Source organism: Musca autumnalis, unplaced genomic scaffold, assembly GCF_047663935.1.
Source record: "Musca autumnalis isolate F117 unplaced genomic scaffold, ASM4766393v1 scaffold_3, whole genome shotgun sequence".
Taxonomy (NCBI): Eukaryota; Metazoa; Arthropoda; class Insecta; order Diptera; family Muscidae; genus Musca; species Musca autumnalis.
This window is the reverse complement of record NW_027411866.1, coordinates 201,655,165-201,670,564: the sequence shown is the minus strand read 5'-3', so window position 1 is coordinate 201,670,564 and position 15,400 is coordinate 201,655,165. Positions and strand designations below refer to the sequence as shown.

General features: G+C 37.9%; 1 protein-coding gene across 7 annotated transcripts in view; it reads right to left on the bottom strand.

Moving 5' to 3' along the window:
- Positions 1-2,618: 2,618 nt before the first annotated feature.
- The window catches only part of rg (A kinase anchor protein rugose), a 351,680-nt gene continuing 338,898 nt past the window's right edge, over positions 2,619-15,400 (bottom strand). For 5 of the 7 annotated variants that reach the window (XM_073976281.1, XM_073976279.1, XM_073976284.1 and 2 more), the window contains 6 exons: positions 13,359-15,400; positions 13,076-13,249; positions 12,746-13,009; positions 12,442-12,638; positions 12,148-12,299; positions 2,619-3,500 (listed from right to left, as the gene is read on the bottom strand). The exon at positions 13,359-15,400 is cut by the window's right edge and continues 785 nt beyond it. In XM_073976281.1, the coding sequence (XP_073832382.1) occupies positions 3,410-3,500; positions 12,148-12,299; positions 12,442-12,638; positions 12,746-13,009; positions 13,076-13,249; positions 13,359-15,400 (2,920 nt within the window). In that variant the 3' untranslated portion in view covers positions 2,619-3,409. The remainder of the gene's footprint in view (positions 3,501-12,147; positions 12,300-12,441; positions 12,639-12,745; positions 13,010-13,075; positions 13,250-13,358) is intronic. The other 2 variants (XM_073976280.1, XM_073976285.1) reach the window with 1 other exon arrangement.

Below are 15,400 nucleotides of genomic sequence, written 5' to 3'. Positions count from 1 at the left end.
ACATAATAGATTGTTCATTATTGTGATTTGATTTACTTTGTATTTTATGTCACAATAATGTATTTGACAGCAAAATAAATAGTCAGGGCGAACTAGTTTGGGCTGAGTGTCCGACTGTATAGACTGTGCTTGTTACTTTACTTTGTAATGGCTCATGTTTGTTATTCGACTCATATGGCTCCAACAATAAAACAACAGTTTGTGCTATTTTTCATTTTCCCAGCAAAAAAGTCATTACCAAATAATGACTTTATTCAGTAAATTTTGGCAGTAGTAACTACTTACAAATTGACCGTAAAAGTCAAAATGTCGTAGGAAGGAAGTACTTCCATAAATATGATTTTAAGTACATATTTAACCACATACCGGTAGTCGAAAAAAGCTAAAAAGCATATGTTCTATTTTTAGAACAATTGAGGTGAAATAATATTAAAAACACTCCACACATTGTTTTGTTTTTTTTTTTTCTTTTTTTTTTTTTCTTTTATTTTTTTATTTTCTGATTTGTAGCCAAACACACTACACACTAGTCTACTCGTACGAACTCCAAGGGTTGTTTAAAAGCATCCATGTACATCAACATTTCTTCGTAATTTTGTGAACAAAAAGCTCCTATGCCGCCGGTGAGCTTTGAACACACGACCCTAGAATTTGTAGTCAGACACACTAGCTCTGTGCCACCGCACTCACTACTTAGTAAGTAGTAAGTAAGGAAGTAATTAGTTATGTGTAAACTGTCTTATATGTACTTCCTGATAATGCGGAGGGTAATGAGTACTCATTACCAGGTAATGCAGAAAGTAATGACATGTGCCTACCAAATTTTTGCTGGGTTGTTGGTTGTTTTCGACACTTGTTGTTTTCTTACACACAGTTTTACGCATTTCTTTGCAATTGTAGAGTGAGTTTGCCTTGTGAATTAAACAAATATACATATCTTCATAATTTTTCAACTTCTAGAATGTAGGTTGTTCACATTATTTTGTAATGGGTTATTTAGTTAATGTGACATCCGAACTTTTTCCTGGACGTGAGGTATATTTAATTTAATCACCTCTCATTTCTTTACAAAATCATTTTCGGCAATTACATTTGAACATATTCTGAGGGAGACAGTCCAGAGTTCATTTGAATTCATTAAATTTTCGCCAATCCGTAGGAACGGTATTTTTATGAATTCAATACAAAGAATGAGTGAATATAACACTTCACATCGAAATCCAGAATTTATAGTGAAATTTTATATCACCCTAAATACTCAGATGATGGATGTTGTTGTTGCTCAACATATTCAACCACAAATACAGGTAGCCATAATTAGTGCAAACATTTTTTTGTACATACCACAATATTTTTAATTATTTATTGTTAATATAATAAACATACTTACTTAGGCTTCTTCAAATGAAAAATTTAATTCTTTACAAAAAATATTTGCTCTACACCAAGTGACTTATTTTTGTGTTTTTTTTTAATACAATTTTATATTAATTGTTATTATAGGAATTAATGTGAAAACAACCAATTTCATAAGGATTTTATTAACAACTCTGACATTATGGGGGCGGGGAGAATGTGTGCTGTTATTTTGTGATTTGGGGGACAAATATTATACATAAAGACACACATAATACAGATAAATTTCTTACTCATATAGACATACATTCACAAATACACAAATATATTATTAATATAAAATAGTTTGTTAATTATAAATAAGTGGGACAAAAGAAACAGTCACAACTTTAAAACCTTTTAAAAAAGGAAGGAGGGAATTCAAATATTATAATATTTATATTTTTGGTTAGATAGGGTTATAGAACGAAACAAGGTCTCAAAGACATAACAAAATTTACTTTTTTTAAATTTAACTTTAAAGAAAAATTAAATTAATGGACGTTTTGCACTGAGAAAAAGTGTGTTGTTTTTAAATGGATATTTTGTTTTTCTTTTCTTTTCGTTTTGTTTAATAATTAAGCAGCAGATAATCTGTTGGGGACGTAATGTGTGTTTAAAGAAATTGTGGAGGGGTGTATCTTTTTTTTGTTAGGAGGCCTTTAATAAACTTGAAAAGCCTAGGCCTGGGTTTTTTCAATTAAGTTTTTTTTTTTTGTAATAAAAATGTGCTGAATTTTTCTGTACTAAATAATTATTTTTTATTTATTTATTTATTTATTTTTTAAATTTTTTATATATACAAAAATCATGTTGCATATATTAATTAAGTACCATATTATTTTCTTGTTGTTTAGTATTAATGTATAAAAAATTTATCTCTTGAATTTTAATGTTTATTTTTTAGAGGAATTAACTGGAAATATCTATAGGCCTTAACCTTAATAGAGGTTTTGGCAAAAATTATTCCCGTTTTCCGTTTTCATAGATTAATTTAATTACCAATTTTTCTCTTTCTTGAAACTTTTTTTAAATAACTCTCAATTTTTGTTAAACACGCTTTTAGTTTTTTAATTAATATTTTTAGATTTTTAAGTTCATTTTTTTTTGCATTTGTAAAATTAATACTACTTTAGTACGTTCTCTTTTGGCCACTTAGTTGCAGTTGCTGATTTATTTGTTGTGTTGCTGTTGTTGTTTTTACTGTTTCTCTATTAAAAATATTTCTTTTTTTGTGTCTTCATTGTCATTTTGTTTTTGTTGTAACTCTTGCTAAACTATGAAAAATGCTTTAGATTTGCCGGTTTCTACGTTGAACTACATAAACATTTTCTCATCTCTTATTGGGTCAGGACTTTCTCTAGGTAGTAGTGATATTTCTTGTAATGTGGCAAAGAATCCAATTACTTTGAAATTCACAAACGGTTTTTAATTTTGAAGCTTCTTCTCTCAAAATATTTTCTAATTGTTGTGTTGAGGATTTTGTTTTTCCAAAGAAACGAATTTGAAATTAGTGTGTCTACTAGTTGTTGTTGTTTTTCAACTCTTTTTTTTTAATAGAATTTCTTTATTAAGTTGGTATTCTTTTAATAACCTAGAAACTAAGTATCTTTTGGGGGTTTAGGGTTAAGTTAAAATCTTAACTTAACTTGTGACATTTTGTGTTCTACTGTTTTTTATTTTATTAACATAAAACATATCTCAAATATATTTAGTTTTCTCGTTTAACTAAAAAAGCCCGATCTGATACTCCTTTGCTGTAGTCATCATACAAAACAAACTTACTTGTTTTTGTAGTTAAGTTTTTTTACTAGGGTAGATGTTGTTTAAAAGTCATCTTTAAATATTCACATATCGTCATTGTTTTATGTGTATTTTGAAGGTAATAGCTGATTTTGGCCTAAGCAGTTGTTTATGTTTTGTGAGGAGATCCTCATCATATCCTGCCAATTTGTTGATTGCCAGGTTGTTGTCATAGTTAGGTGGGGAATTGGCCGCACATACAGATCCACACTTAGTAACGTTGTTGATACTCGTGATGCCAACGATTGAAATCGATGTGGAATACAACAATCGAACCAGTTGAAAGACCAGCCAATAGGTATCTGAAAAGATGGAAATAAAAAAATATACATAAAAATTGCAAATCATTTTGGACAATTGAGCAAGGCAGTAAAATTATTCAGCCTTTTATGAAAATTTAAAACGTATTTGAATTTTTGTTTTTCTATGTAGATATTTCGAATATGTAAGATAAATAAATGAAACATAAAACTGAAATCTAAACATTGACCTTCGAACGGTTTAAATATCTCAAACTGTTCAAAAGTTACACAACATGGTACAATAATGTATAGGTACAACGCCAAATGGCATGGAGCAATAATAAAGGTAGATGCATCTTTATAGTTAGTCGGTTTTACAAAAACATATGGAAATTAGAACTGCACTGCTTATGCCGAAAAGTATCGCAAATTAGACTTTTAATAAACAAGTGAGCCAAGGCTATAGTGGGGTCGGGGCCGACTATGTGATACCCTACACCACTACCCCTGTGTATAAGGTTTTCACTGGTAAAATTCAAAATATAAGGTTTTCACTGGTAAAATTCAAAATATTTAAATTGGGATAGCTTAGCGCCTTTTCTCTGAATGCCTTAACTAATACAGGTAAATTTTGTTGAAAGGCATTTAAGTGCATCGTCAGTAGAACAAAAATATAACAAATAAAAAAGTATCAGTCGGCTTTGCCGACAGAGATATACCCTCAGCCTATGTGAATTGAAACTTTCATTTACGGTCAGATCGAATGTATTTATGGTTTTTTCATTATTTTGTAGCCTTGTTTGGACATTTGAACCTGCCGACGAAAATATGGATTAGGATTAAAGTTCAAAAGTGTTGCAAAGGAGGTACTTAAAGGAATGGACGACATAGTCCATTATGGAAGTGGATCTTATTTTGGGAGTCATATCTTTTCAATATATATCGCGCCCACTAGTCATTTCAGTGCGTCATCGTATAACTTCTTGACCGGTATGCCAGGAAACATGGACTTGTCCACGGAAAACATAATACTGCTGTATGCAGGATAACAACGGACATCATCGGTATACATTTCCAAAGGATCTTCGAACAGACCTTAAACTGTACTTAGACACAAATGTTGAACGTTTTGTTGAGGAGGCACCCTAAGGTACCTCCATTTTAGAAGTTAAACTAAATTTGGACAAAATATTAGGAAATCCAAAGTTTGGACCAAATTTTTTCAAGAGATAACGTGCATACCATTTATGTGACATTTTTAAAATATTCGGGGGAAGTACCGGAAGTTGTGGACACGTATCGAACTGAAAGTATGACAAAATATGAGGGAGACCAAATTTTGGATCAAATCGGTTAGTTCGAGAGTTATCGTGCTCTTCAGCCACTACATATGGTGCCATAGGGGCGTTTTTTACAGCTTTCGGGTTTTTTTCTCAAGAAGTATGGACTTTTTCCGTCGTAATTGAGGCAGCGAATGCAAGTTGCTTCAAAAAAATCAAAGTGATTCGAGAGCAGGTCTTAATGTGAACTTGTCCGTAAGTTTGTGTAATAGGTACCCGAAGGACTAAAAAAACATAGTTCATATTCGAACCTGATCTATATCTGGTAGATATATTAGGATATGTAAAGTATGGAGCAAATCGGTCACTCCCTTCAAGAGTTATCAGGCGAAACATTTTTCCGAACATTTTTGAACTTTTGTGGGGGATGTACCTGAAGGAGTGGACCGATATGGCCTTTGTTCTAATTTAATCTATTTTTTGACAAAATATTACGAAGGTCAAATTTTTTACCAAATCGGTTGATCCGTTATCCGAGAGTTATCTTGCGCTCCAACCACTACACACGGTGTCATGGGGTTTTTGCATCCTTTAGTCTATTTTCTCAGGACTGCCCCTAATGAGACATGTACGGTCTTAAGCGGGGCAGTGAATGCAAGTTACTACAACAAAAATCAAAGAGATTCGAGAACAGGTCCTATACTGAACTTTTCCGAAATTTTGTGTGGGAGGTAACTGAAGGAGTGGACCGATTGAGTCCGTACTAGAACCTCACCTAAGTCTGGTAGAAATTTCACGATGTGCAAAGTATGGACCAAATCGGTAACTCCTTCAAGAGTTACAGTGCGCACAAATTGTCCGAACTTTTGTGGGGGAGGTACCGGAAGGAGTGGACCGATATAACCCATTTTCGAACTTAAACTAAGTTTGGACATAGTATTACGAAAGCCAAATTTTGGACAAAGTCGGTTAATCCGTTCGAGAGTTATCGTGCGCACCAGACAGACGGACGGACATTGCTAAATCGACTCCAAATTATCTGAAACGGATTTCGTCCAAACATACTTGGGGTCTAAAACCATTATTTCGATGAGGCACATTTTGCCCGTATGAAAGTGTATATACCCTGGTTAGCATAAATGCTGAGGGTATAAAAATTAGAAATTAAACTAATTAGCGCCTAAAAGTATGCTTTAAATTTCACTCACTCTATGTAAAAGAAACCTGTAGTGTAATGCTGTAACTCATTTTTCGATTTGCCGACAAAAATCGATAAAATTAAAATGCTTATAAACTAAAATAAATTGTCACTAAAGTACAGTACACATTGACAAGCAAAACTGACAGTCATCGAGGTCTATTTCGTGAATACCAAAGCCTAATTGAAAAATTTCTTTTATAATCTCTAAATAATACCGTAAATATTGTATTTCAAACGTTTTTAGCTAAATAAAAGTTGTTATTTGCCGGAAAATTGTCCTTAAAGTACGTTGACTGTCAGTTTTGACTGTTAGTGTGTACTCCCCTTAAGTCCTGCCGGTAGCAACAGTGTTGTGAACGTTTATTGATACCTTACTTTCGATAACGCTAAAAATGAATTATGTACAGAATTCCACAACTGATATCCATGTTAAAGATAGTATACCTTTTTAATCACGGTACAAGAAAGAAGTTGACACAAAAGTACCAACTGATGTCTTCATTTGCTGTCAAAACATTTTTTTAATCAAAAATAAATAACAAATATTTCGCTTCTGTCAAGAATATATGTATGTATGTGTACAATACATTTATTTAAGCTTCACGAAGAATATTTTACCGTTTTCTTCTATATTTTGTGGATATTTCGCGCAAAAAAATTGGACAGCAAATGAAGACTACGGCCTGAATTCGCCTTTTGAATCACCTTCTTAATTTCGCCTTGTTTTTGATTAAGCACGTTACAAGCATAAATGATGTGTCATATAAAAGCTACGATATTCCTCTTCGCTAAATTATTAAGTCAGCGCGTTTTCATGTAGTTGACAAGTTGATGGTATTTGGAGTTTGGTAAAACAAGTTGCCAAATTATATTGAAATCTTGGTGGAGTAGGGTATCCTATAGTCGGACCCACCTGACTTTTATCCTTTTCTTACCTGTTTTATTATACAAATAATCTCAAGATCAATAATGTAACTCATCGAAATAATGGTTTTGGATCCCAAGTATGTTGAAACGAAATCGAAATTTCAGACAATTTGGAGTTGATTTAGCCCGTGTAAGTCCGTCTGGCTTGTGCGTACGGTAACTCTAAAACGGACCAACCGATCTGGTACAAACTATACATATCGTACTATTTTCTCTATCTGAAAATTGGAAATATCGGTCCTCTCCTTCGGGAACCTTTCCCACAAAAGTATAAAGATTGTCGCTAAAATGGTGTGCACTGTAACTCTCGAAGGGATTTGGTCCATCATAATATTTCCTCCATACATAGAACGAGTTTTTGTATCTTCAAATTTATCCGAATTTAAAATTTCGTCGCAAACTCTATTTCAACGACACTATTTCAAAACTCCTACTGGCCCCAAGATCTACAAAACCATGTCGACAACAACTAAATCTGTTCCGTTTATCAGATCCGCATCCCCCATATGTCAACCTCGGTGTGATGTAATGGATGTAGGAAATGGGTGCACTTCCGAGATTGGTCTGGCCTTAGCTGCCTCCAGGACTAGTGCGATAGAAATTATGTTGCCGCGCCAGAATAACTCCCATCGTGTCCCCCTTGGACTTCGTATTCATCACACGTCAGAGATTTCTCCTGCAATTTAATTGCAATGGCCTCCGTAACAAAATCAGCGAAATTGTATACCTTACGAATCAGAAAAACATCATGGTCACCGCCATTCCGGAAGCTTGCCGCCACATGTATCTTGTAACAGTGTAATAGTTACAACTTTTTACTGAAGAATCGTACAAAAAGCGAAGGCGGAGGACTTGCTTTCCAGTCTGTCCAGTAGAGACCTACCTCACTTGAGCTTGACTTTAGTGACCCATACATGGGGGTAGTAGTAATGTGGGGGACTACCAAAGTAAATGTGCTTACTTACCGCCGATGAATATTAGTGTCCTGCTGTATATGCCTGATATCATTACGCTATTGGAAGGCAATAACCGTCTTTTGCCAAGGGACTTTAATGCTTAAGTGCAGTGCTGGTCGAACAATAGATAGCTTCACATTTTGCGCAGTGAACGAAGACTTTCCTACGTGAATAGGAATAGATTGCGACGGCTCGTGTAATTTTACTACCCATTATAGACCATCCGACCTCAAAACCTCTGAGCGCCGTACTTTTTTGAACTATGGAAAACATTATTGGCAATGGTGCCTATTCCCTCAGATCCTCGGGTAGATGAGATAATTTTCCTCCCATCACATACCTATTGGTAGAGTACCCGAAATAACACCTGATTTTCCAGCAGAGGCGATGGGAGTTGCGCGATGAACTTCGTCGGGCGAACACTGAAAGCCCAAGCGTAAGGCAACTTACTCTTGAAATCAACAGTTTGGTTGGCGAGAATAAGCGCTAACAGTGGCTAGGCCAAATAAAGCAATAATACATAGGTACAGGATTATGGTACAGGATTAATTGTGGTCAACGCTTAAATCACTCTCGAATCCAGGAAAGAAGGATGACAGAACGACTGTTATTTTCGTGCGCTTGCTATTTTAAACGGCAATTTATAGGGCTCTCCGAGAGTGATAGGGCGAAAAAACTGTGCTAAGCCTTATAAGAGCCATCTCAGCCGAGGAGGTACCACCACAATTTATGACGACTGATGTTGAACATGTCATCCGTTAACAGACCACCCGGCCTCATATCCGCGCCTTACTTTTTTGACGTATGGAATAAATTATTGGCAAGGTTGCCTATTCTCTCAGATTCTCGGGTAGCTGATATAATTTTTCTCTCGTTACATACCTATTGGTAGAGTATCCAAAATAAGACACGATTTTCCAGCAGGGGCGATCGGAATAGTGTGATGAGCTTCGTAATACAAATCCTGAAGACTTAAGAGTTAGGGAACTAACTCTTGTAGTCGACTGGGTAGTAGGCGAACATAAGCGGAAAAAGTGGATAGACCACTTGAATATTGGCACAAGATTAAGTAAATTGTGAACAACGGTTAAGTCACTATCCGGGAAGGAAGGATGATATAACTTCTGTTACTTTCGACTGCATGACAGTAAGAGATCCGAAGAGGTTCGCATGTTATTTTAACCACTAATTTATAGAGCACCCCGAGAGTGATAAGGCGAAAAGGACTATTAAGAAACGCGGTAATGCTTAAGCAATTGGATGAGACGGGAGTTGAGTATTTAAGAAGTGTCCTCAATCTATTCAGAATGATAAAAAGTTGGCAGAGTAGTCCCGCTACTGGACATAGACAAAAATACCAAGAGAAGCAAATCTTACAAGCCGATTTCCCTTCCATGCGCCAGTACCGAAGGTCGTAGAGGCACTACTCCTCTCCATGTGGAGAAGAAGTTGTCCAACATCAGCATGGAATCCGAAAAAAGCACAGTACTACAGTACCACAACAGCATTACACGCCACATCCACATATTAGACGAGGACTGAACAAGAACAGGCCGTCCGACCAACAGGCATGATGGCTCTTGACCTATTGAAGGTCTTCGATGTCGTTAACCACGTCCTTCCAGCCGTGTATGAAATGTTGGAGAAGCAACTATATATGTGATTAATTGCGGAATTTAGAAATAAGAAGCCTAAGACCCGTTGAGTGAGACATGATTTTTCCATGGCGGGGTGATATCTCAGGAACTGTTTAACCTCTACGTTTCTGAAATTTCACACCCTCCGGTAGAGCTGGCAGACCATCGATATTCCCAACATTAGATATTTTCGATATAATGTTTTAAAATATCGATTGCTATCGATATTATTGTTAAGTTGTCATCACCATTAATTTGGAAATGAAAATGGCAGAAATGTCAATGATTTTCTTGAAATTTTGCACAAGTAGTTCACAGAAATGTGAGGGAGAATAAACAATTGCTATTATTTTATAAAAAATAAAAAAAAACATTTTACTTTACCGAAAAATGTGTACGTGTGACTACGGGCTAACTTTCTCACACACACACATAACCGAAAAGTAGCGAAATTTCTATTTATTTCAAAGAATTGCATGTTAGGGGTTTTTATTCCGATAATATCGATAGGTAAATCTATCTATCGATATTGAATTTTTAAATAGCAATCGATATTATCGATAGTGCCATCGATTTTTTGCCAGCTCTAACCTCCGGCATAGAGATTGTAATGTATCAAAATGATTGTACGATCTTGCAGTCGGGTCCTATAATGATGTGATAAATTAAATATCTACATACATAGCTGACTTAGCACTGTGCTTCCATCTGAGGAATGTGAAAATATCAGCCGCTAAATCCACTATCACACGGCTGAGGTGAGGCTCCCTGCGCACATATTGGTCGATTGTGTCCTGATTTCGATTTGTGTGTTTAATTCGTCCGCGCAAGCCACAGCTTTTTGCGACAAGATCAGAAGGAGGGACAAGTTTTCTAAGTCGCTGGCCGACAGCACTTGGTGTGCTGACAATGAAACCCCGTTGATCTCTTACTTTTCTTTGCGGCGTCAGTATGTTAGGCAAATGTTAGCGCTACGCAATGGAAGAAAATTCAAACCGGCCAGAATGTACCTCTGCGGACTTCAACAGGGTGCCTCTTCATGACACCAGTGGACCATCTGTATGAGGATGTGAATATTTTAACGGTGCATCAGCACGGCAAAGATGTTTTCGATGCAGTGCCTGCTTGGGTGTTATAGCCGCGATCATCTCTGCCACAATCTGGTGGACAGGCTTCCCCACCCAGGCACATCAGGAGATCTCTTCATGATCTTATCAACGAGAACCTCAACGTATCAACGAGAACAACTGGATCGACTAGCCTATCAGACAGGCTTGAATAGCATTCACACTGAAACAGTTGCGCAGGCAATTGATTTAAAGATACAATGTAGATGCAGTACTAGGAGGCGACCAAACATCATACTCTAGTGCAGGGGTGCTCAGAATAGTTGGTATATTAGTAGTGGTAAGACACTCTCCCCATTGCTAAGCAATGGCAAATCAGAAATAAAGAGAGAATACGTGTGGTTTGTGTTTACGCTACCATAATGAAGCGAACACCAATGCTCTAGTGCCAACCTGCGTGACTACAACATCTACGAAACACCCTAGCGGAAGATGAAAAAACTACAACAAAGTTTCAAACTGAAGTTGGCTGCATGTGGATGTTCATCAACCATCGAAAGGGTATAAATGGAGATGTTTTGCCATCACTCTGAACAGTTGGCTGTAGATAACTGACCAGTCAGGTGGGATTGCGAAGACTTGTCGTACCGATCGCTTGGCTTATAGAGGAAAGTAGTTAGTGGTTGTGTGTGAGTTACTGGGGTGCAAAAATTCATCGCCGTACTGATTTTTTAACTCTGTAGTGATGTCGTGTGAGAGTTTACTGGAGTGCGGAGATTCTTCGAAGTACCCATCTCTTAACTCGTTAGATTTTTGTATGTGAATGAACTGGGGTGGGGAGAGCATTCGACGTACAATTTTTTTTATTCAATAGTGTTAGTTAATTGGGGTGCTGACATTATTCGATGTACGGATGTAAGTCTATAGTGCTGTTGCCTGTTGAGCTATTTGGAAAGCGAGGGAACATACCGATTTCTTAACTACAACTGGCAAACTGTTGTGTTAACATTATTGTCTGATTACGACGACCCTGCCCCCCACCGAACTACCCCAACTTCAAAGTGAAAACTCTTCGCCAGTCTCTGATAGACAGACAAGCTTTAAATCTCTTACTTTCCGAAAATGGGTTCTAATATCGACGCCTCCAAACAATAGTATGCTAAGTCGACTTAGCATGTTTTCAAGTTCTTTACATTTTTATATTTAACGTCCTTTAACTTAAAATCTGTCAAATTTTGGTAATGATCGGACAATCCGAACAGAAGTTATAAACAAATATTTACTTAGCATAGTACTGAAGGTCAAAGAAATTTCCAAACTTTTAGAGCTTGTCCTGCCAAACTCGCTTTTCAGAATTAGCAAATTATTATTTGGAGGTGTCGAACATCCTTGAACTTAAACTCTGTCTAATTTTGGTAATGATCGGTCAATCCGAACAAAAGTTATAAACAAATATTGACTTAGCATAGTACTGAAGTTCAAAAAAATTTCCAAACTTTGAGAGCTTCTCCTGCAAAACTCTCTTTTTAGACTTAGCATACTATTATTTGGAGGTGTCGATATTACTTCAATTCTTAGTATAATGTTTGAAATATATATTCAAATAGATTCAATAATATCAAAATTATCGTTTACTCACTTTTGATCATGTGTCAGAGCCAAAGATCGAATGCCTGCATTACAGGCGGGGAAGGCATAGAGTGGTGCCAAGTTGAAGGTACGCCACACTTCGACGATTCCACGATCACCAGCTGTCATCAAGTATTCCCCGTCACGAGAAAGCAGCATACACTGGAAAGAAAGAAGAGTACGAAGTGACACAAAATTATTTTTATATTTGTATGTATGTATAATAGGGCGCATAGTTATAACTGCTTTCTTTACGAAATTTGGTGGCTTGATTATATAATTATAAAAATTAGTGACTTCTTACCTGTAGATTATCATTATGAGTTTCATGTCTAAGTTCTTTGCCATTGATAGTATAGGCGGCCACATTGCCTTTGTCATAGTTGACGACAATGAATCCCTCGCGGGACATGGCAATTAGCTCAGGAGAATGGAAATCCATGGGAGCATCCAGAGAACGCAAAAGATCACCGAAGGTGGTGTGGATTAGAACAGGACCATCTAAGAGAGAAGAGACAAAAAGAAAAAGCAAAAAAGTAATAATTAGAAGAAATTACAAAAAAAATGTTCTATTCCCCATAAAACCTCCTTTTTGCCTTCAAACTTACTTGTTGAACCCGATACAACCAAGCCTAGCTCAGCACTAATCACAACCGATGTTACAGCCTGTTCGTGACCCGTCAATGTGGCTCTGGGTGTTGGTACATCACCCTCCCCCACAATACTCTGGGTACGAGCATTCCAATGCCACAAAAGTACTGTACAATCTGCCGAACCCGATGCAATATAACAATCTGAGGTGATGTTACATTCGGAACGGGCCAAACATGTTACCACACCGAAATGGCCAAAGACGATTTGTACAATTTTAGCTGCAATGAAAACAAGACAAAAAAATTTAACTCTCAAGTTGGAATTGTTTTTCCCTTTCAACCTACCTGATTCGGTATTGAATACCCGGAAACTGTTATCCCAAAAGCCACAGGCAATAAGGAAACGACTATCAACCGTGACCACAAAACAATTAGAACGAATCTTTAACATTTGACTGAAATTATCACCCAAATGTCGGCGATTCATGGGATTGTTGTGGGTGGTATTTTGAGCAGCTGCTAAAGGAGAAAATGAAAAAAGAAGAAGAAAAACATAAAGAAAATCTCATTAATATCCTCCTTAATTGGCTTGCAGCAATGCTTGTGTGTCATCTTTTTTAATACTCACTCAATACCGGATCAATGGCCAAAGGTTTTACAGCACCCTGCTGTTGATTCGAATCTGCATAACTGGGACTTTGGACGGAGGCAGTATAATTACAATTCCATCGATTCACTGCAAATTGGTGACCAGCCGTCACGGTAACCACTGAAGGCAGCGATAGTTGGGGATACGTATTGGCCGAAATGTGTATAATGGGTGAATTCTGATAGAATTTCAATATTTGACACAAATCATCGGGCATGGCACTAAACATCATGGGTGACAAATGCATGGCCGAGCTACGTGGTGGATGTGGCTCCATCAGCAGCTGACTTGGTGTCTGACCAAAGTTGCGTATTTGATTCTCCACAGCTTCACGCATAACCGGATCGGCAATGGCATCCAAATCAACACTACCCTCGTACGTTAAATAATAGAATACATTGGTGGCTCTTACTGCCTCGGGACCACGTTGCTTGTAGCCAAATATCAAATCAATCCATTGATGCAACTGACACGAGACGAATTCCGATTCTAAAGCCATGCGGTTGATGCGCACAAACTCTTCGGGCGTCTTCGCCCAGGGTGGCAGTTCAACATCATTAACTAAGGCTCCGTCTTCACGATGACCCAACCGATAACCTGACGAGTTGTAAAACATTTCCGGCAGGAAATACCATTCGGGTATCAGTTCTTTAACATCTGAGGTGTCACGCTGGCAATTTTTCCATGACAAATTCACCGAGGAGAACAAGCGGTCTGGGTAATCAAATTTACCCCCTTGTAAGGCCAGGAACATTGTGGTGAATGGTTCTACTCTTACCAACCAGTTGAGAGTAAAGCTAGCGGTGGAATAATGTGTGCCATAGTGGAATGGAGGTATTGTATCACTTTCCCAGGACTCATAGCGTTCTTCAAAGTAGGCTCTGCGTGAGGGATTCAGGGCTCCAATGGGTTTCGACAGATCCCTGTAGTTCGAGGGTAGGCTTAGATCCAAATCTTTGGTTTCGTAATTGGTCAGGACCCAGGGGAATATGGGGTATTGGTTTAAATCGTTGTATGTGCGACCTGCTATGGTATTGAGGAACATTAGATACTCGAAGTTGGAGATTTCACGACGCTGCCATTTTTGAGTCATGTTCGAGTTACGCATCAACTGACGTGGCGACATCATCGAAGCTCGTCTGGTTTGCGGAATGCCATATTTTATGCCCACGCCGACACGTGGCAGAGCCTTGATGACCTTCTTAACGGTGTGTTGGTCGGGGAAGGCAAACAGGATGGAGGTGCGTGAGGCCAAAAATATTTCCAAGGCAACATTTTGCAGCAGATAACGGCGCGAAAATATGGCTCTCACCTCGGAGAAGTACCATTTGCCATGTAAATGATCACAATATTTAAGGACTTCAGGTTCGATCTTTTGGAAGTCGGGATGATCTTCATCCACTTCGAAGAACATTTCAGTGCTGGTGATGGAGACAGTGCCGGGTGCCACCAAACCGGGAGCAATTAACTTGGCTTTTGTGCTAATATTTACAGGTCCAGTTAGATCCAGGTCCAATTCACGATCTTCTATCAACAGTTCGGCATCATCCAGCAAATCGGCAGTGTGTTGGGTAGCTTGGTGAGCACGGCTAACAGCAATTTGAGTGTGGAATTCGTCTCGCGTTTGCAAAATGGCATCTTCGGGACCGCCATTTTCTAAGGCAGCTTTTAGGGTGGCCTGAGGGTGAGAAGAGCCACGGGGATTTTGCACCATTCTCTTACGCCTTCTTGCATCATCTTCCCAGGCATCCAGTTTCCAATAGGTTTGTTTTTGGACCGAACCACTTGAGTCACCCCAGGCTCCGTGACGATTGCACATTATGTTGCGCACCTTTTCCAGCAAACGACTCGCAATGACATTGTCACGGCGACGAGCAGCCGTGATCAGATGATCACACATACGTTCCTCTTCGCGTCGCTCCAGCAGAGTTTGGGCACATTGTGATTCAAAATCGGCATGTTTGAGAACATCATCGGCACGCATACGATTCAATATGAATTCCGCCTCATTGGCTACACGC